The sequence below is a fragment of the Lactuca serriola genome, chromosome 6 (assembly GCF_051521515.1).
Source record: "Lactuca serriola cultivar US96UC23 chromosome 6, Lser_US96UC23_V15, whole genome shotgun sequence".
NCBI classification, from domain to species: domain Eukaryota; kingdom Viridiplantae; phylum Streptophyta; class Magnoliopsida; order Asterales; family Asteraceae; genus Lactuca; species Lactuca serriola.
Window position 1 is genome coordinate 194316170 of NC_136413.1, and position 20833 is coordinate 194337002.

Sequence of the window (20833 nt, forward strand, 5' to 3'; positions counted from 1 at the left end):
GTGCACCAACATTTCATTTTGGACCAAAACTACATAATTTTGCCAACCACAGGGACCATTAGTAAGGGGGTGTTTGGATAGGAAAAAAAAAGTGCTTATTTCTTATTCCCACAATAAGCTAATTTGAGTGTTTTGATAAAATCCAGCTTATTAGGCTAAATAAGCTAATTTTAATAAGCATTCCTCCCCATGCTTATTGCTTATTGCTTATTCCCACCACAAATAAGCTATAAGCAATAAGCTAAAAATCTAATCCAAACACCCCCTAAGACCAAAGTGAGCTTCTATTCCACCATCATATGGCAAGGTCATATGTAAGTGACTTGGTTTTTTTGGTTTTGTTTTCCAGATTGTAGAAAAGTTGAGGCAAACCCTAATGTTTCTGTGATTCCTCTTTATTCTTTTCTAATTTTCAGTGCTTTAGTTTTGTTTTCAGGTTTTCAATTGCAACTATTTACTATTATAAAGGTGAAACACATATATCATTTCACTATTATTTCTTCCTTCAATTGGTCTTCATTCTTTCTTCCTCAATATATTATCACTTAGCACCTCTTGGGCGCAATAAGCCATACGGTCAATTTTATTGAAAAGGAATGAAATTCATATGGCCCCTAAAGCTCTAGGAAAGTTGTTTTTTCCAGTTAGTAATTCAAACTAATTCTGATATTGTTGTTCATCGTATATTTAGTACACATATATTCTAATTTTCTTATTTTTCTTTTTCTTATTGTACAATCATTTTTTCCCTAGAAAAAGCTTGATGATTCCTGCTTCAAGTGAATCAAATTATGATATTTTCTCATGGGTAAGTCTCTTTTTCATGTTAAAGATGCTTAAAAAATAATTGTGTAGTATATTAAACTTGGTTTTTTATGTGACAAGTGAGTATAATTATGTATCTTCCTGCAACAGATGCTACACAAAGGAAACAAATTATAGAAGAATTCTTTGTTTCTTGAGAATCTAAAAATCATGTTATAATTAGTAGATACCATGTTAATTCAACTCAATCCATTGGAATCTCCGCTTAATTCTTACATGAATGATTTTGATCAAAACTTAGGTTCACACTATACTTGCGGTGGGAAGCAAGATGTGAGATGAGTGTAATGTATATCATTGGTTTTTATTTCTATATATGAACTGAATTTCAGTATGTTGTTGCTTCAAAATTAAGCTTCCAACAGAAACTGTTGTATCGGTTATAAAGCTGAACTCTATGAGATACATGCCTATAAGGCATTCGATGTACGTAATGCCTAAGCCAATTAAGGTATCCACTTTACTTTACCTCATTTATTACTTTGTTATATTTCATTTGGATTATCATAATTTCAAAATGTTTTTTAATTATTTCGTTAAGATTTGTAAATGTTTTATATTTTAGGTTCTTGCATTTGACCTATCTCTATCCACATTGCTGGGAGAGCTTCTTGCACATCCAAATGTAAGTATTTTTCAACTTTTTGAATTGTCACATATTGTCGTTTTCCTGTAAAATGCGGGACATGCTTTCAAATTTTTTTATTTTATTTATTTATTTATTTATTTTTGCAGATAAAGAGTCTGATAGGGAAGAAACATTGATTTTATTGAAATAGTCAGGATTTTTGATATTTGGTGGGTAAACGAAAGCTTTATTCTAAGGACACCTTTAACCATTAATTTTCATAAAGTTTATATTGTTTTTCGTTTTCTTTCTATTACCATTCTACTGACATTTCAGTTAGTTTTTTTTGGAGTAACTCAACACTTTCAAATGTTTCCTAGTATGTTTATAAGATTTGCATATGTTTATGTGATGTATTTGCATTATTCCATTACATTCGACTGAATTTGATGGGTATTTTAAAGAAGGAAATGGAGTTGGTTCCAACTGATTTCTAGATGTTCAGGAACTTTGAATGTTTAGGATTTCTTTTAGGCATGTGCAAAATTGGTATTTTTACAAACCTGATTTGCATTGTTTCTGTCAAGAAATTGCATATGTTTCCTAAATGAAGGATCAAAACTTCTATCCAAATCTGTCATTTCTATCTACAATGCAGTTGCCATTTGCTGTCCACTATATATCTTGGATAATATTATATAGATTTTGGCTCCACATTATTAGCCGATCATATCTTAGGAAGATATTTATATATCTTGTAACTATCTATTATATAATTTCCTATTTTATACCCCCCATATGAGGGTATATCCAATTGTATCTTATTCCCTATTTATAGGGCTTTATTCATTAACAGAGGAAATCAATTCAATATCCATAATCGTTGTTATGGTATCAGAGCCTAGGTAAACCCTACCAGCCGATTTTTTTTCTAAGATCAAAGCCACGATTTTATCTTCATCTCTTCTATGACAAAAGATGCTTCTGGTTCAGGTGAGGTGAAGGCCATGGCCTTGCACCCTACCTACACTGTCATAAACATCCAGACAAAGATCCGAACATTGGATGGCTCAAAAGTCACGTACTCGTCCTGGACAAAGTTGTTTCGTCTTCATGCCAAGGCTTACAAGGTTCTCGATCACATTGAGGACACTCCTGCACCGGTTGAAACCGATCCCGGGTACCTTCAATGGGCTGAACTCGACGCGCTTGTCCTTCAATGGATATACAACACCTTGTCTGATGAATTGATGGTCCGCATCTTAGAGACTGATACCACTGCCCAAGCCTCTTGGAATAAACTCAAATCAACTTTTATCAACAACAAAGGGTCACGTGCAGCAACCCTTGAACAAGAATTCACCAGTCTTACTTTAGGAGCATGTTCATCAATGGAATCTTATTGCCAAAAACTTAAAGATCTTGCTGATCAGCTTGGAGATGTCGAGAACCCAATCCCCGAGTCTAGACTGGTCTTACAAATGGTTCGTGGGTTGCCACCAGAGTTTGATGTTGTCGGGGCCTACATCAATCAAAGCTCTCCGTCATTTGAAACAACTCGCAACATGTTAGAACTTGAACTACACAGACAAAAGCTAGACAAAATCAAACCCACACGGTTCTCGCTGCTCCCACTTCTGTTGACAGGTCACCACAAAACGAAGTAGCTGGTCAACGCAATCAAGGTCAACCCTACAACAGCTACTCGGGCAGAGGTATAGGCACTCACGGGCGAGGCTTTACTGGTCGAGGACGTGGCAGAAGCTTCAGGGGACGTGGAGGTCGTGGCCACCAAAATTGGAACCAAGGAAATCAATGGCAACAAGGATGGAATGGATCGCAAGCATGGTATCCACCGCCATCACCATACCCGTCTCATGGACCGAATCAATCTACAAATCATTGGGCTAATCAAACCTATGGGCTCGGTCAATATTCTGGACCCATGCCACAACAGGGGCCAAATGGACCTACGATGCAACCATCAGGTCCGACGCCTACTCCCACTCCTTAATCACACCTATAGTCGGAATAACCAACAAATTGAGGAGTGGGAGTAGGCGTCGGACCTGATGGTTGCATCCTAGGTCCATTTGGCCCCTGTTGTGGCATGGGTCCAGAATATTGACTGGGCCCATAGGTGTGATTAGCCCAGTGATTTATAGATTGATTCGGTCCATGAGACAGGTATGGTGATGGCGGTGGATACCATGCTTGCGATCCATTCCATCCTTGCTGCCATTGATTTCCTTGGTTCCAGTTTTGGTGGCCACGACCTCCACGTCCCCTGAAGCTTCTGCCACGTCCTCGACCAGTAAAGCCTCGCCCGCGAGTGCCTGTACCTCTGCCCAAGTAGTTGTTGTAGGGTTGACCTTGATTACGTTGACCAGCTACTTCGTTTTTTGGTGACCTGTCAACAAAAGTGGGAGCAGCGAGAACCGTGTGGGTTTGATTTTGTCTAGCTTTTTGTGTGTGTTGTTCAGGTTGTAACATGCTGCGATCTGTTTCAAATGACGGAGAGCTTTGATTGATGTAGGCCCCGACAACATCAAACTCTGGTGGCAACCAACGAACCATTTGTAAGACCAGTCTAGACTCAGGGACTGGGTTCTCGACATCTCCAAGCTGATCAACAAGATCTTTAAGTTTTTGGCAATAAGATTCCATTGATGAACATGCTCCCAAAGTAAGACTGGTGAATTCTTGTTCAAGAGCTGCTACACGTGACCCTTTGTTGTTGAGAAAAGTTAATTTGAGTTTATTCCAAGCGGCTTAGGCAGTGGTATCAGTCTCTAAGATGCGGACCATCAATTCATCAGACAAGGTGTTGTATATCCATTGAAGGACAAGCGCGTCGATTTCATCCCATTGAAGGTACCCGGGATCGGTTTCAACCGGTGCAGAAGTGTCATCAATGTGATCGAGAACCTTGTAAGCCTTGGCATGAAGACGAAACAACTTTGTCCAGGACGAGTACGTGACTTTTGAGCCATCCAATGTTCGGATCTTTGTCTTGATGTTTGTGACAGTGTAGGCAGGGTGCAAGGCCATGGCCTTCACCTCACCTGAACCAGAAGCATCTTTTGTCATAGAAGAGATGAAGATAAAACCGTGGCTTTGATCTTAGGAAAAAAATCGGCTGGTAGGGTTTACCTAGGCTCTGATACCATAACAACGATTATGGATATTGAATTCCCCTGTTAATGAATAAAGCCCTATAAATAGGGAATAAGATACAATCGGATATACCCTCATATGGGGGGTATAAAATAGGAAATTATATAATAGATAATTATAAGAAATATAAATATCTTCCTAAGATATAATCGGCTAATACTTACATCTGATCAGGGTAAGATCTCATGTTCCATAACTACTTCGCCTATAACATCGATTTTTGTTGGAAATGGATCTAGTCTGCCAATTCATGGGTCTGGTCATGCTTCTTACACTACCCCCTCCCATTCATATACTCTAAAAAATATCTTATTTACTCCATCCGTTATTAAAAATCTATTATCTGTTCGTAAGTTTACTATCGATAATCAACCTTTTGTTGAACTTGACCCATCTGGTTTTTCTATAAAGGACCTCAAGACTGGAGCTCTTCTTTCTCGTCATGATAGCACCGGAGATCTTTACCCATTCACCGCACCTTCCAGTTCTACTGCTCTGCTTGCCACTTCTCACGATCGTTGGCATGCTCGTTTGGGTCACCCGGGTGCTCCTGTTTTAGATTTACTTCGTTCAAAATTTTCAATTTCTTGTAATAAACCTACAACTTCTTTGTACAATGCTTGCCAACTATCTAAACATACTCGCTTACCTTTTTATGATTCACAATCTGTTACTTATGCACCATTTGACATTATACATTGTGATCTTTGGACATCCCCAGTCTTAAGCAAATCTGGTTACAAATACTATATGGTCCTCATTGATAATTTCACTCATTATGTATGGGTATACCCCCTCAAATATAAATCTAACACATTTCTCACTTTTACAAAATTTCACAAGCTTATCCAAACGCAATTTAACCGAACCATTAAGTCATTCCAATGCGATCTTGGGGGAGAATTCGACAATAATGACTTTAAATCCTTTGCCCAAACTTACGGTCTCGTCTTCCGTTTCTCTTGCCCTCAAACTTCCCAACAAAACGGATGAGCTGAATGGATGATTCGTCGCATTAATGACATTATCCGTACCCTTCTCACTCATGCCTCTCTTCCCCACTCATTTTGGGTCGAAGCTCTTCACACCCCCACCTACCTTCATAATATCCTTCCTACTAAACGCCTAAATTTTTCCACACATGCCTTCTCTCTCTATGGTCTCCAACCATCATATGACCATCTCCGCAACTTCAGGTGCACTTGCTATCCTAATATCTCATCTACTCAATCTCATAAACTCCAACCAAGATCCGTCAAATGTGTTTTCCTTGGTTATCCGGAAAACTTTCGGGGATACCGATGCTTTGATCCTTCTACTGGAAAAGTCTATCTGTCTCGTCATGTTACATTTGATGAAACATCTTTTCCATTTGCCAATACCCCTACCCCCTCCACATCTTTTGACTTTCTTGATGACCCCCCTCCCCCCTTCATGTTTTTCCTTACTCCACATCCACCAAACCTACTCCATCTTCACACCACCTCACTCCACATCCTCATCTCCTCACCCTCCTATCATGACCTATTCTCGTCGGTCAAAAGCCCCATCCACCACCACCGACCCTTTATCAATGCCCATACGTCCCTCCCATACTCCACCTTCACCTACAACAACCCATCCTCAATCCACTCCACCTCAAACTCCCCCTCAACCTCCCCTTCCTACTCATCCCATGACCACACGTGCACGGGCAGGAGTAACCAAACCTGTTACCCGTCTAAACCTCCATACCACCTCTACTCCACCTATCTCTCCAATTCCTACATCCATCTCTGCCGACATGTCTGACTCTAATTGGCTACGAGCCATGGAAGATGAATTTCGAGCTTTACAGGTGAACAAAACATGGGAACTCGTTCCCCGACCGACCGACAGCCCAGTTATTCGGTGTATGTGGTTATTTCATCACAAACTTAAAGCTGATGGAACACTTGACCGCTATAAAGCACGACTGGTGGTCAATGGGAAATCACAAACTGTAGGTGTTGATTGTTTAGAAACATTCAGTCCTGTCGTGAAGCCAACTACTATACGCACAGTTCTCAGTCTTGCAGTCTCACAGGGTTATCCGATACATCAGTTAGACGTCAAGAACGCATTTCTCCATGGTGATCTCCACGAGATGGTTTTTATGCACCAACCCCCTGGCTTCATTGATAGTCAGTTTCCATTTCAGGTCTGCCACCTCCGTAAATCTTTGTATGGACTTAAACAGGCTCCACATTCTTGGTACACTCGCTTTGCCTCATTTATTACTTCTCGGGGTTTCAAGAGTAGAATTTGTGATTCTTCGCTATTTGTTTATCAACACGGTTGTCATCGTGCTTATTTATTACTGTATGTCGATGACATAATCTTGACAACTTCTGACCCTGATGTTCTCCACAGCATTATTACTTCTTTGTCTCAGGAATTTGCTATGACTGATCTCGGGGCGCTTCACCATTTTTTGGGTATCACGGCTACTCCTGATAAGCATGGGTTATTTTTGTCGCAGGCTTCTTACACTCGTGATATCCTTCAACGAGCTAATATGGCCTCGTGTAAGCCATGTGCTACACCAGTGGATATGTCCACCAAACTCAGTGCCATTGACGGTGCACTACTCGCTGATGGCACTCTCTATCGTACTCTTGTCGGTGCTCTCCAGTACCTGACTTTTACACGCCCCGATATTGCCTATGCTGTTCACCAAATTTGTTTATTCATGCATGCTCCGCGCGAACCCCATTTTCAGTTCATGAAGAAGATTTTTCGGTATCTACAAAGTACCATAGACTATGGTCTCCAGCTGGTTGCATCATCCCCTAACACACTTACTGCCTACTATGATGCTGATTGGGGCGGTTGCCCTGACTCGCGCCGATCCACTTCTGGCTATTGTGTTTTTTTGGCACCAACCTTGTGTCTTGGTCCTCAAAGCGCCAACCAACGATTTCGCGCTCGAGTGCAGAGGCCGAATACCATGGTGTTGCTAATGCTGTTTCTGAGACTACCTGGCTGCGTAATCTTTTACTTGAGCTTCATGTTCCGCTAAGCAAAGCAACGATTGTTTACTGTGACAATGTATCTACAGTTTATCTGTCACAAAACCCAGTTCAACACCAGCGCACCAAACATGTGGAAATTGATATCCACTTTGTGCGGGAAAAAGTTTGTCTTGCTCATGTTCGAGTTCTTCATATTCCCGCTTCTATGTAATATGCGGACATCTTCACAAAAAGCTTACCTCGCTATCTATATCAACAATTTCGATCCAGTTTGAGCGTCCGTCCTTCCCCAGCTCAAACTGTAGGGGACTATTAGCCGATCATATCTTAGGAAGATATTTATATATCTTGTAATTATCTATTATATAATTTCCTATTTTATACCCCCATATGAGGGTATATCCGATTGTATCGTATTCCCTATTTATAGGGCTTTATTCATTAACAGAGGAAGTCAATTCAATATCCATAATCGTTGTTACACATTTCCTAAATGAAGGATCAAAACTTCTACACAAATTTCCCTCCCCATAAAATATGAAGTTGAAAATTGTATCTTCTTTACTCAATTTCCTGACTTTTCTTGGTTAATATAACAATACCTTACATTAGGCGGTTGGTTTGGTGGATACACTTGAAATGCTTTTACACCATGCACACTACAGATGGTCTTCGGTTTACAAGCAGCTAATTATTATTCATGCTTGCAAACCCAAAGGTGGATTGAAGAATGCATTCAAAGTTGAAAATGATAATATTATATGCATAAGTTCGGATGAACAAGCACTTGAAAAGGCTGTAGAAAATCATAGGCATGATGTAGTAAAGTATAAAATATATAAATTTTGATAACAACTCCTCAGAGAATATTCTTAGGGTTGTGTATAACTTATGGTTTAGAGTGTTATTAAGGTACTTTTTTTACTGACCTGTTATCATTTTAAGCATCAAGATACCAATGTACATTTATTTTTTTACTGCGTTTTTAAACAGGTGGACATCTGTATTTTCCCTCCATCAATATCAGATCAGGTAGTTTTTCTGATTTTTTTCCTATAATTTTACTTTCTACATCTTATATTACTTTAAAGAATGCTTTGATAGCTCAATAGCCTGCATTTACACAATTAGAAGGTCTAACTGAGGGTTTATTGGATCAGTATGTTCCTCGGTGGGTGTTTTCTTGTGAACCAGCTGAAGATGTTGACTCAGAAGACACGAGGAGTTACACTTGAATCAAACGAGTTCCGAGATGAGCTTCTCAACTGAATTTTCGCGTATCATTCAGTTTTATTATCAACCGTAGGCTTCAAAATCTTTCCTGATGACTAAATTTATTTGTTTGTGTTTTTATTTTCCATTTTTATAGTATATCAGGTATGACAACCATTATGCCACCAAATGGAAGTGATGCGACAGTTTCTTCTTACCTTTAATGCAAAAGGTAATGTCTTTAACCCATGTTTCTTCATTTTTTTTTCTCCATCGGTTGTTTTCACAAATAATATTTGAACAATATTTGATAAAAAAAAAGATGTAGAATTTGAAATAAAAGTGCATATTGTATGTATATATTAAATTTGTTACAAATCAATATCTACTTAGAAAGTTGAATGTAATAGTCGAGTTTAAAAGTAAGGATGAGGGAACGACATGTTCATTCTTACATGAAAGTGTACCCTCGAATAAAAGTGGTTGCAATGATCGTTTATACATTTATCTACGTTAAACATACTAAATTGCTTTTTCTTAACATTACGTTAATATGTTTTGATTTTCATAAGTTTTTTCCTTGTGATAATATATATATATATATATACATATATATATATATATATATATATATATATATATATATATATATATATATATATATATATATATATATATATATATATATATATATATATATATATATATGAGTAGATGTGTGGACTTTAACTCAAGAAATGGAGTCATAGGCTAGGTACTTTTGCTGGCAGCTTTTGTTTCGCTTCTATCTTCACCTTTTTCCATGTTATATTCTCAAATTAATGTGTAGAAAGTAAATGTATATACCATGGTTGTTAAAATCGCGATCCTGATCGTAGGATCGTACGATCCTACGATTCTAGGTATGAAAAACGATCCGGATCGTAAAATGATCGTATTTGGGGTAGGATCGCAGGTAGGATCGTAAGATCGTAAGATCGAGATCCGATCCGATCCTACCTTCCTTTGATTTTTTTTTTTTTTTTTTTTTTTTTTTTTTTTTTTGCAAATGGAATTTTTTTTACAATTTTATATCTTTTACCTTTTATCAATCTACCATTTATCATTTTTTATTGTGATTTGTGACCAATATTTTGAAGTTTTTATAACTTTTGAACGAAAAATTAAATGTTTGAAATATTTTTCATGATTAAATATTATAAATTAAAATTATATTCTATTTTGTGGGATCTTAGGATCTCGATCCCGATCTTACGATTCCGATCTTGCAAACCCAAAAATGATCCTAAGTAGGATCCCGATCTTGACAACCTTGGTATATACTTTTTTTCACCTGAATATGTCACGGTTTTTTGAAGTTTTATTTTTAACTTTTATGTTTAGTGGACATATTGACTGGCCCTATCATTTATTTTTCTTTTTGCAGTACATACATTACCAAAGAATGCCATTATTGCTAAAAGATAATGTTGGTTGCTATTTCCCATGCTGTCAAATTGACATTTTCTTATACCGAACCAGAAAATTTGTCCCTGTTCATGACATGGAAATTCCATGATTATGAACACCAACTCCAACTATTTTTTCGTTTTGATTGCTTATCTGAAGGCATCATAGCTTTCGATATCATGAGTCGGTTTCCTCCTTACCATCTCCTCCCACCTCCAGTGTCATCCAATCGAACGTTTAGAGTGACATTTATACCAAATCGATCTCAATGAAACTGATTTTATACTCTCAATTTTCGACTTCATTCCACCCAAATGTTGGATACAAGAAGATTCCGCTCCACCACATCTGCCTGGTCTCTCCTACTATGACACTCCCCAGTCCATATCAGTTGTAAGTTTCAAAGAATTTGAAAAGGGTTTGTATTCCAGTTGTTGATTCACATCTTGGTGGTTTTCAGATGAGATAATGCATGATGACGATGAGTACAATAGTATTGAAAAGGGAAAAGTTAGAGTAGTTACAACAATGCTATTAATGTCATCGAAGTTAGAAATAAATGTTCTTAAGCGAAGCCTTGCAACGGGACCTACAGATGATCCTTTTGATGCGTTGGTAATCTCAACATTGATGTGTATAAAGAAGATATTTATTGCAATTTTCCCTTTTTTTAATTTGAATTGATGGTATCGTCATTAGGACTCAAGGAAGCTTCAACAGTTGATATATTGTTGAAGCGGTCGTGTACTGGAAATCATCGTGTTGTCCTGTTTGCACAAATGACCAAGATGTTGAATATTATCGAGGTATAGCATCATCAACTAAATTATTATTGTTATTCTTTCCTTTTGCTGACATAGTCATTTTTTATGAAAGTAATTGGAACCCAACTCTTCATTTACGAGAGCTATGGACATCATTTACGAGAGCTATGGACATGGCTCATCGGTTGGGTCAAACCAAAGATGTTAGTTTTCTTACTTCATTTATTGATTTTTCTACTAAAATAACCTTAACAAAAATGTATGTTTGTTGGCTGGTGTAGGTTATCGTGTACATGTTATTAGTGATTTCATCAGCAGGTAAAGGTATCAATCGATCCTTTCAGCAACACGGTAAGAATTCCGTTTTCTTTTTCAAATTTATGAATGAAGTTTATCGTGTGCATTTTTTACTGTGTAAGAATTCCGTTTGTTGGCTGGTGGAGGTTATCGTGTACATTTTTTACTATGTAATTTTAATGACAATTTTGTTAAAATAAAAGTAATAAAGATAATTGATTGACGAATTTGCACCATATATAAAGAATACTTCAAAATGATGTTTAATGCGGTAATTGTACTTACTTTCTTTCGGTTAATGACATATTTTTGTGTAGGGTTAAGGAGAGGTAGCAAAAGAGGGTGGTCGTGAATTTTCTCACAAGGCTAAAGAAATGTTGAATCGATTGGAGAGCAAAATTTATTTGCTCATTCATGAACAGCTAAGCGACTATAGCTTTTTTTTATATTTTTCATTGCTATTTGTGTATACTATATCTTTGATATGGTATGGTAGACTTTGAATTTGGTTTCCGGTTTCTTTTGAAAAGAAATTGAGTTTTTATGCTGCGGTTGACAGAAACGTGGTTATTAAGCTAATGAATATTAAATGCAGTACCATTTAACTATAACAAAAAACCAACATTGAATGATTCCGGAAAAATGACATTGAAGGCTTCTGATCCTCGCAAAGCGAGGGGACACTTTTCTAGTTTATATTAAAATATTATATATAAATATTTGCTAGCAACTATGATTAAATAAAGTAATATTTTTATTACATCATTTTTTTTACTATCAACCGTGTGTGTTATAACACACATGTCATAATGTAATTATCTTTACAATGTTGATTATGTTGATGTTGGTTTAGTATTTCACTTAAAGTGATTTAAAAGTAAGTAGAGAAGGCGTGGAGAATCAAGTTATCATATCAAAATTCTATATATTAAATAAAAATATGGTCATAGTGTTGAAGTGGTGGAGACTCAAATATGTGTTTTATATTAAAAACGAATAATAATCAATTTTTTTTATAAAATTTATGTATCTTAGTTTCATCACGGGCATGAGGAATTTTGCCTTATTCGATCGGAGAATTAGTAAAGAGTCTATGTAAAATAGCTTTAAACCCAAATATCAAATTTAAAAATAACCTAAAATATTAACTTAATAATGAAGGTATTATATTGGCTTCAATTTTCAATTGATGTGTTGGATCATTAAATAAGTATAAACCCAATCTCCGCAGCATCTTATTTATTTTTGTAATGGAACAAGTTTGAAAAATATTTCCACTTATACGAGATCACATGGACATACATATATATTTTAGTTTTTTTGGGGGCACGGCATCTTTTTATATTGTCAAACTTATATAATTTTATTTTTCTTATTCAACCATTCAACCTTATAAATACCACCACGCTCACACAACAAAACCATTCATCTTTTTAATTCCTTACTTATCATCTCTTGTAAATTGGCTGACAATGGCTGTTATTACATCTGAACTTGAGGTCACTTCTTCTCTTCCCGCTGCTAAACTTTTCAAGGTCTATGGAGACTTTGACACCCTCGCACCTAAGGTAGACCCTCAAACTTTCAAATCTGTCAATATTATCGAAGGTGATGGTGGTGTTGGAAGCATTAAGAGCATTACCTTCGGTGAAAGTAAGTATTACATAGATAAAGAACATTTTGTATTTAATATGATTCATGTACTCTAAGGATTGTATATAACATATCAATAGTTTTGTCATAAATGGTTCCCTAATGTTTGGTGTAATACTTTTGTAGGTGTTCCGTACAAAAATTCCAAGCATAGAGTCGATGCCATAGACATAAGCAATCTAAGTTTCAGCTATACAATCTTTGAAGGTGACGCCTTGTTAGGTATTATTGACTCAGCCACTCATCATATTAAGTTCGTACCTTCTGCTGATGGTGGATCTGTGTACAAGCACTCGACTGAGTTTAATTGCAAACCTGATGCCCAACTATCTGAAGATATTCTTAACTTTGCCAAAGAAGCATTCAAGAACACCTTTAAGGCAATAGAGGCCTATGCAATCGCACATCCCGAAGCTTACTAGTTCTTCTTTAATAACCATCGTTTTCAATTTCATTATTGTGTGCTAAAAATGGAAAAGATTTGCTGCTTGTGTTTTTTCACTTTGTCACCTAAATAAATGGATACTTGTCTGTTTTTGTCATTGGTGATGATGTCATCGTTAATTTGCTTTGTCTTTTTTACAGGTGTGATGATACAAATTAGATATTGGTTGTCAGTTAATAATGTTTCATGAAGACCTATAATATTATTAGATACAACAAGAAGTAAAACCTGAATCGAAAAGGAAAACATGAAATGCTAAAATATAAGGCATTTTTTAAAGTAATAACTTGGTAGAGAATAAATATTTTACTGGAAAAACTCATTACAATAACTAGAAGGCTACCTATTGATTCATATTATTAGATTCCTTATTCATTGTTTCACGTACTTCGTGCTACTATAATTTATTGATCAATAAGCATTTTATAAATTGTTAGTCTAATTTTGACATCATAAATGTTGTCTATGGTTGGCTCGGTAGGGGCGTCCATAGCTCTATGTCCATTAAGTATCGATGCTCGAGACACCCGACCAAACAATTCTCGTCTCAAACGGTTCGAATAAGGGTGCTACTATTAAGACACCATATAGATATCTTTACCAAAAGTCAATTTATAGGTAACTACTTTTAATCAACTTTTTCAAAAAAACAATGCAATTTTAACCAATAAAAATACCTTAAAAACTATATAAAGTGTCTAAATGGTAAAATGGAGTGTCCAGTCATTTTTTGTTTTTTCTTTTTTCGGATTCCAAACTTAAAGATTTTGTGTTGGATTGTGTTAGTGACAAATAATAGATGGCTCTTTGTGGCAACTTATTAGCAACTGCGGACCGAAATATTTACAACATATGATCTCTTTACCAACAAATAATCGACACATCTGTTTTCCAACAAACATCCGTTCGTATTCCCGGTCCATATTGTACAATCAAATTTCTAATTATCCTTTAAATTAATTGCGAACAATAAAATTTTCACGCCAACCTTTACGATAAAGGATAATAATATGTTGTATCATCTTGAACATATGATATTATTTCAATAATATTTATTTATTTATTACAATAATCAGTGACGGACCTATGTAGGGCATTTGGGGTCCCGGGCCACTGCTCAATTTCCGGTACGCAGTGTAATTTTTTTTTTTTGTTTTTTTTGGGTTTTTTCTATTAGGTGCACCCGCTTGAAGTACGATGGACACCCCTACTAAAACAGTCTGCGTCCGCCACTGACAATAATATTTGTTTGATTTAACTATTAAATTATAATATTTGTTTCACCATCTACAACTACAACATAAGAATATCATTGGTTATGTATACATAAAAGGGAACATACTTATGAATAGTAACCGACTCAATCAAATATTATCGATCCAAGTTCATAATAGAATGAAGAGTCCAGACTTACGAATTGAAATGACCGATTTACAAATTCAATTTAAAGAATATCCCGTCAATACCGTCTCCCCCTACCTTGCGTCATTAGCTCCCGCTCACCATCCCTCTTTCTTCATTCATCGTTGTTTCTTCGTTCTCACCCCAATCAATCAGTGTTTTTTTCTTTTCTCCTTGCTCGACACACAACAGCTGCAACACCAAATTATTGATTAGGCTCTAGTACACACATAATAGTCCCATGAGAAGAAACCGATGCATTGAAGAAATCATGTAGATACAAGTTCATGGTGGTTATGCACGCCATTGCAAACAAATCTCTCCAATTTTGATTTTGCACACTCCCCACCCCAAACCTAGATACATAACAATTTAAGTTAGTTTTATTAACATTTTAACCCCTCTACATCATTCATAGTGTTAGGGTCTAAATGTTGTAATATGTCGAAGTGTCAGTTAGGTTGTTACGAAGTGTATTTTATCTTCGTAAGAAGTGTCTTCGGATGTAATGTTATTTGTACTAAGGCATTATAAAGAGTAGTCTGAATGTCTAGTCCTTAGTATTGTTATGCTTTTGTTCTCCTATAAATAGGAGTTTGTACTAAGTGAATAAAAGAACTTTTCACTCGGTCTTTACAGATTATTCATTGTACTCTGTAAATTCAAAAGCATAATATGAGCTGAACAAATATTGTATTTACTCTCGTGTTCATCGCTATTCTTCTTTCTAAATTCATACTTGAATTGTTTGTAAACTCGATTACAAATCTCATCAATTGGTATCAGAGCAGGAATCCTTTCTGTGATCTGATTTTCATAAGTTCAAAAAGATTTTTGAATCTACTGTTTGATTCAAAAAGTTTCCGTTCTTTTTGAGTGTGAAAAATTCTTCTTGATCTCAATCTAGGATTTGATTCTGCAAAAATATTTGTAAATCGAGTGTTCTTTGTGTGATTCTGATTTGAAATATACAATTTGATTTCAATATTCTCAAAGTTTTTGTATCTTTTTGAAGCTTTTGTCCGTACAACAATGGCGTCATTCAATCAGAATTCGATGACATCATTTTCTCATTTGCTTGAATCATCCACAAAAATTCCGATGCTTATTCCAGAATATTATGATCAGTGGGCAGATCGGATGGAAGATTACTTGAACGGATTGGATAAAGAATTATGGAAATGCATCTCAGGAGAAATCAATCAACCTGTACAAGTTCAGCCAATCGGTATGTCTTCAAGCAGTTCGGAAGTCGATAATCAAACCAATCGTTTAAAACAACTGGAGAAGAAATGCATGAGGGAATTAAGAGGTGCGTTGCCTCCTGTTGTGTACAATTATGTCAGAACATGCACAACAGCTAAAGAAATCTGGAACAATCTCAAAAACAAATTTCAAGGAAGTGAAAAGACGAAGATCACATCTGTGAACCAATGCCTGGTGGAACTCAAAGATTTCAAACAAAAAGAAAATGAGTTTATTGAAGCATACTATGATCGGTTCAACGAGCTAATCTATCGTTGTAACCGTTATAGTATAATAAGGTCTTCAATGGAGTAAAATTTGATATTTGTAATGGGACTTCGAAAGGAGTGGAGGAGTGTGAGTATGATGGTGAAAAATCAACAGAGTTTTGATACTTCGACTTTGAATGACTTATACAATCAATTAAAATCTCATGAAAATGAAGTTAATGAAATAGCTGAGGAAGCGATAGCAAGTCTTGGTGGACCATTGGCACTTGTTTCGAAGGTTTCAGAAAGGGAGAATGAAAAATCAAAGTCTGATGAAGAAGAAGGTTTTCTGATAATTCTGATGATGAGGCTGTTGCATTTTACTCAAACAATCGAGTAAAGAAATTTTTCAAGAAACCTTTTAATCCAAAGATAAAGTCATCAGATTCGAAGGGTAGTTTTGAGAACAAAAATAAAGTGGATGAAAAGAAGAAAGAAGTGAAGACTGATTCGAAGAGTGAAATGGAGCAAATGAAGATGATGTTGAAAGGTGATACAGGGATTAATTGTCATTATTGCTATGGAGCAAATCACTTGGCAGTAGATTGCTTGTTGAGGAAGAAGGAGGAAAAGAAAAATAAAACAAAGGATGAAGCTTATTACACTGAGAAACTGGAGGAAGTAAAGTCGAAAGCAAAGAATTTGTCATTGGTGGCTCATGGAGAAACTGAATCGGATGGCACATATCAAATATGGTCTCCGGGTTCAGATGATGAAGAGATGAAAAATCCATCACATGGAGCTATGTATGAAAAGATGGAAGAGGATTCAGATGAAGAACAGACTTACGAAGTGTGTGGGCAATGCTTCGTTTCGAAGTCTACTGACAGGTCGCCCATGACTACCAAGGTACGTAACATTCTTGAATCTTTTAACATTCCAGTTTCTGCATATAATTCTGAGTTAGTATCTTTTGATGAAACTGTTACTTACTTTGATTCAATTGTTGTGTCTGCTAGCAATGAAGCGAAAAAGTTAAGTGATCAATTATTAGAGACAAGAAAAAAATTGGATTCAAAAGTCACTAGGATTGATTACTTAGAATTGCAAGTTTTGAATATTATGGAGGATAAGGAGAGTTTAGCAAAGGAAATAAACTTGTTGTTAGCACAAAGAAATATTTTTTGTAATTCTGCGAAAAGATTGTATGGAAAATTAACTGAGTTACATCATTCGAGTGAAATAAGTAAGGAACAACATAGAAAATTACTACCATTTTTAGCTTATGATAGAGCTAAGGTAGATAGTATTTCATATGATTGTGAAAAAAAAATTTCTGATTTCAACAAAGTTCCAGATGATAGGTTTAGATTTGGAATTGCTAAAGTCGAAGATTATCTTAATGCTAATGATTTAGTAAAAATTGTAAATGAAAGCTTATCTAAATCAGAACAACTTAGAATTTTGAAAAAGACTGAGAATTCTACATCTAATTGTGAAACTAATTTTGCTGATATTGAAGATAATTCTGATAATATTAGTGAAATTAGTGATTTAGAAGATGTAGATTGTTCTCAATTGTCTGTCATAAATGTAGCAAATTCGTTTAAAGGGAAAGAAAAATGTGAAGATTTATTAATAAAAATTGAAACTGATGAACCCTCAACTTTGAAAGTTTGTGATATGGAGTTTGTGGAAATACATGATAGTCAAACCGATGATAGTGACAATGAGGAAGAAAATACAAATTCGAAGCCAATTCAAAGGTCGAAAGAAATTGAAATTCCTCGAGTGGTTGTTGATCAAGTCTATTTGGATACATAAGAATTTGAGAAAATTCTTAGTGAAAAAGGTGCTCATTATCTTGAATCGAATATTGTTGTGTATCCAATCTTCAAATGCACTGATGATATTGTGTTCCCAAATCAAGTCTTCGTAACAACAGGTAATGTTGAAAATATAAATCCTGAATTCAAAAAGATGGTTGAGGAAGACAATATGCAAACTTCAAATGAAGGATTCTTTTCGAATCAAAGCACAGTTGAAAACAATCTTACAAAGAACTCATATAAATTTCAACATCAAAAACCAAAAAGAGTATGGGTTGAAAAGTGAAAAGTTGAAAAGAAGAAAGTTAACCCAACTGAAAATGTGTTTACAAAGCACGAAGGTGTTAAAACAGTCAACAAAGCAATAACATTAAATTCAAAAGAATTTAAAGCTCAAGTTGAAAAATTTTCAAAGGAAAATAATATTTCGAAACGTCAAGCGAGAAAAACAATTTTTTGGCAAACTATTGAATCATTAAATATGAAATCAACAAATTTTTCAAGAGGAAGAAAAGTTTTTAGAGAAAAATCAAAGTGTCAAAGTTTTGAAAAGAAAAATGATTCATTTTCAAATAATAAAATAAAAGTTTCAAATAGAACAAAAACAACACTTCCAAGAACAAGTTTTCAGAAAAAGGTTGAAACACAGATTTCAAAATCGCAAATCAATACATCTTATCATGAATCATATCTTTCAAAACCAAAAGTGGATTATGTTCCAAGTTCAGCAAAATGTTATAATCCTTTGAGGAAACAAGTTGACAAAGTCTCATATGCGAAGGGAATAACAACGAAAAGAAATATTGATCATTGGTTGGAAGGAAAAAGAAAAATATATCAATCAAGTAAGTTTTCGAAACAACAGATACATGAGGCGTATGACAAGTATGCTAATCCTTCAACGAATGGTAGTTCGTCATCCAAAGAGTCAAATATTTCAGTTAAAGTTTGGCAGCCGGTCACAAAAGCAAAAAGGGAAGAATCACAAACTCAAAATGCGAAGGGTATAATCAGTGAAAATTTGAAAATAATAAAAACTCATATATCTGACCCTTCGAATGAAAATGTTAAATTTATTGACAGTTTCAAAACACAAGTTTGTGATTGGGTTAATGGTTGTACTTTACAATTGAAAAAAAATCTAATATGAATGGACCCAACAAGGCTTGGGTACCTAAATTTTTTCAATAATCGCAGGTGCTTTGTGACGAGCAATATGATAACAAGTGGTATATTGATAGTGGTTGCTCACGTCACATGACTGGGAAGAAGGAAAACTTGCGTGATTTTCGAAGCCTAGAAAATGGAGGAGTGGTTAAGTTTGGCAATAATCACAAATGCAAAGTCAACGGTTATGGAAAGATAACGAATGGAAATTTCACTGTCAACCGAGTTGCATTTGTTGAAGGTTTACAACACAATTTGATAAGTGTTTCACAACTTGTTGTGGGCACTGGAAATCAAGTTCTTTTTAATGAAGAAGGCAGTGTCATTTCGAATGTTGAGACAAAGGAAGTTTTACTTAAGTCAAAATGAAAAGGTGATATGTTTACATTGGATATTGTTCCTATTGTAGGCAAACCTGCTGTGTGTTTACTTTCAAAGGCTGTTACCGATATTAGCTGGTTATGGCACAGGAGGTTATCACATCTCAATTTTCGAAACATCAACAAACTTGTCGGACAAGATCTGGTAAGAGGTTTACCCATTCTTAAATATGATAATGACAGTTTGTGTGCAGCTTGTGAAGTAAGAAAACAACACAAACAAGGTCATCCTATCACAATAGATTCGAAGATTGTTGAACCTCTCGAACTCTTGCATATTGATTTATGTGGTCCTTCAACAGTTGCTACTCTTAACAAGAAAAGGTACATTTTAGTAATTGTAGATGATTTTTCAAGATTTACGTGGGTTTATTTTCTCAGGTTAAAATCCGAAGTTTCACAAATGATGATTGATTTTATCAAGAAAATGGAGGTTTCATTGAAGAAGTCAGTTCGAAAAATTAAAAGTGATCATGGAACCGAATTCAAAAATCGTCTTTTTGATTCATTTCTGGTGGAGAAAGGAATTTCGCATAATTTTTCATCTCCTTATACACCACAACAAAATTGTGTAGTTGAGAGAAGAAATCGATCATTATGCGAAGCTGCAAGAACAATGTTGGCTTATTCGAATTTACCTCAATATCTTTGGGCTGAAGCTGTTTCAACTGCTTGTTTTACTCAAAATCGATCATTCATTCATAGACGGTTTAATGTTACTCCTTATGAAATAATCAATAATCGAAAACCTAATGTCAAATTTTTTCATGTTTTTGTATGTAGGTGTTTCATAAGGAATCTTAAGGATAATCTTTCGAAGTTTCAAACAAAAGTTGATGAAGGAATTTTCTTGGGATATTCACACAATTCTGTTGCTTATAAAGTGTTAAATAAGCGAACTCGCAAAGTGGAAGAAACTTTTAATTTTACATTTGATGATCATTACATTGAAAAGTCTAATAATCAATTTGCAAATTATCCTATTTTGCAAAATTCTTCAAATATAGATGATTCAATTGAAATGGATGATGTTAATTATGAATCGATTTTTGGTATTTCAGATCAAGCAATTGATGCAGAAAGAAATGCACCCGATAATCAAACATCAGAAAATTCGAAGCATGACAATGATTTAATTTCGATTTTGAATCTAAACACAAATGAACAATCTGATGATCCAGTGGAGGGGGAGCACTTGGATTCAAATAGTTTTGTTAAG

At 35.3% G+C, this 20833-nt stretch overlaps 3 protein-coding genes across 3 annotated transcripts; 2 read left to right on the forward strand and 1 right to left on the reverse strand.

Moving 5' to 3' along the window:
* Positions 1–2361: 2361 nt before the first annotated feature.
* Positions 2362–3060, forward strand: LOC145060528 (uncharacterized). Its single transcript, XM_079008178.1, has one exon. The coding sequence runs from the start codon at positions 2362–2364 to the stop codon at positions 3058–3060; it is 699 nt and encodes a 232-aa protein (XP_078864304.1).
* Positions 3061–4165: 1105 nt separating this feature from the next.
* LOC145060529 (uncharacterized) lies at positions 4166–4483 on the reverse strand. Its single transcript, XM_079008179.1, has one exon. It carries the CDS (start codon positions 4481–4483, stop codon positions 4166–4168), a length of 318 nt encoding a protein of 105 aa, XP_078864305.1.
* Positions 4484–12707: 8224 nt separating this feature from the next.
* Positions 12708–13480, forward strand: LOC145057701 (root allergen protein-like). Its single transcript, XM_079005577.1, has 2 exons — positions 12708–12938; positions 13065–13480. The coding sequence occupies exons 1-2, from the start codon at positions 12758–12760 to the stop codon at positions 13358–13360; spliced, it is 477 nt and encodes a 158-aa protein (XP_078861703.1). The 5' UTR covers positions 12708–12757; the 3' UTR covers positions 13361–13480.
* Positions 13481–20833: the final 7353 nt, after the last annotated feature.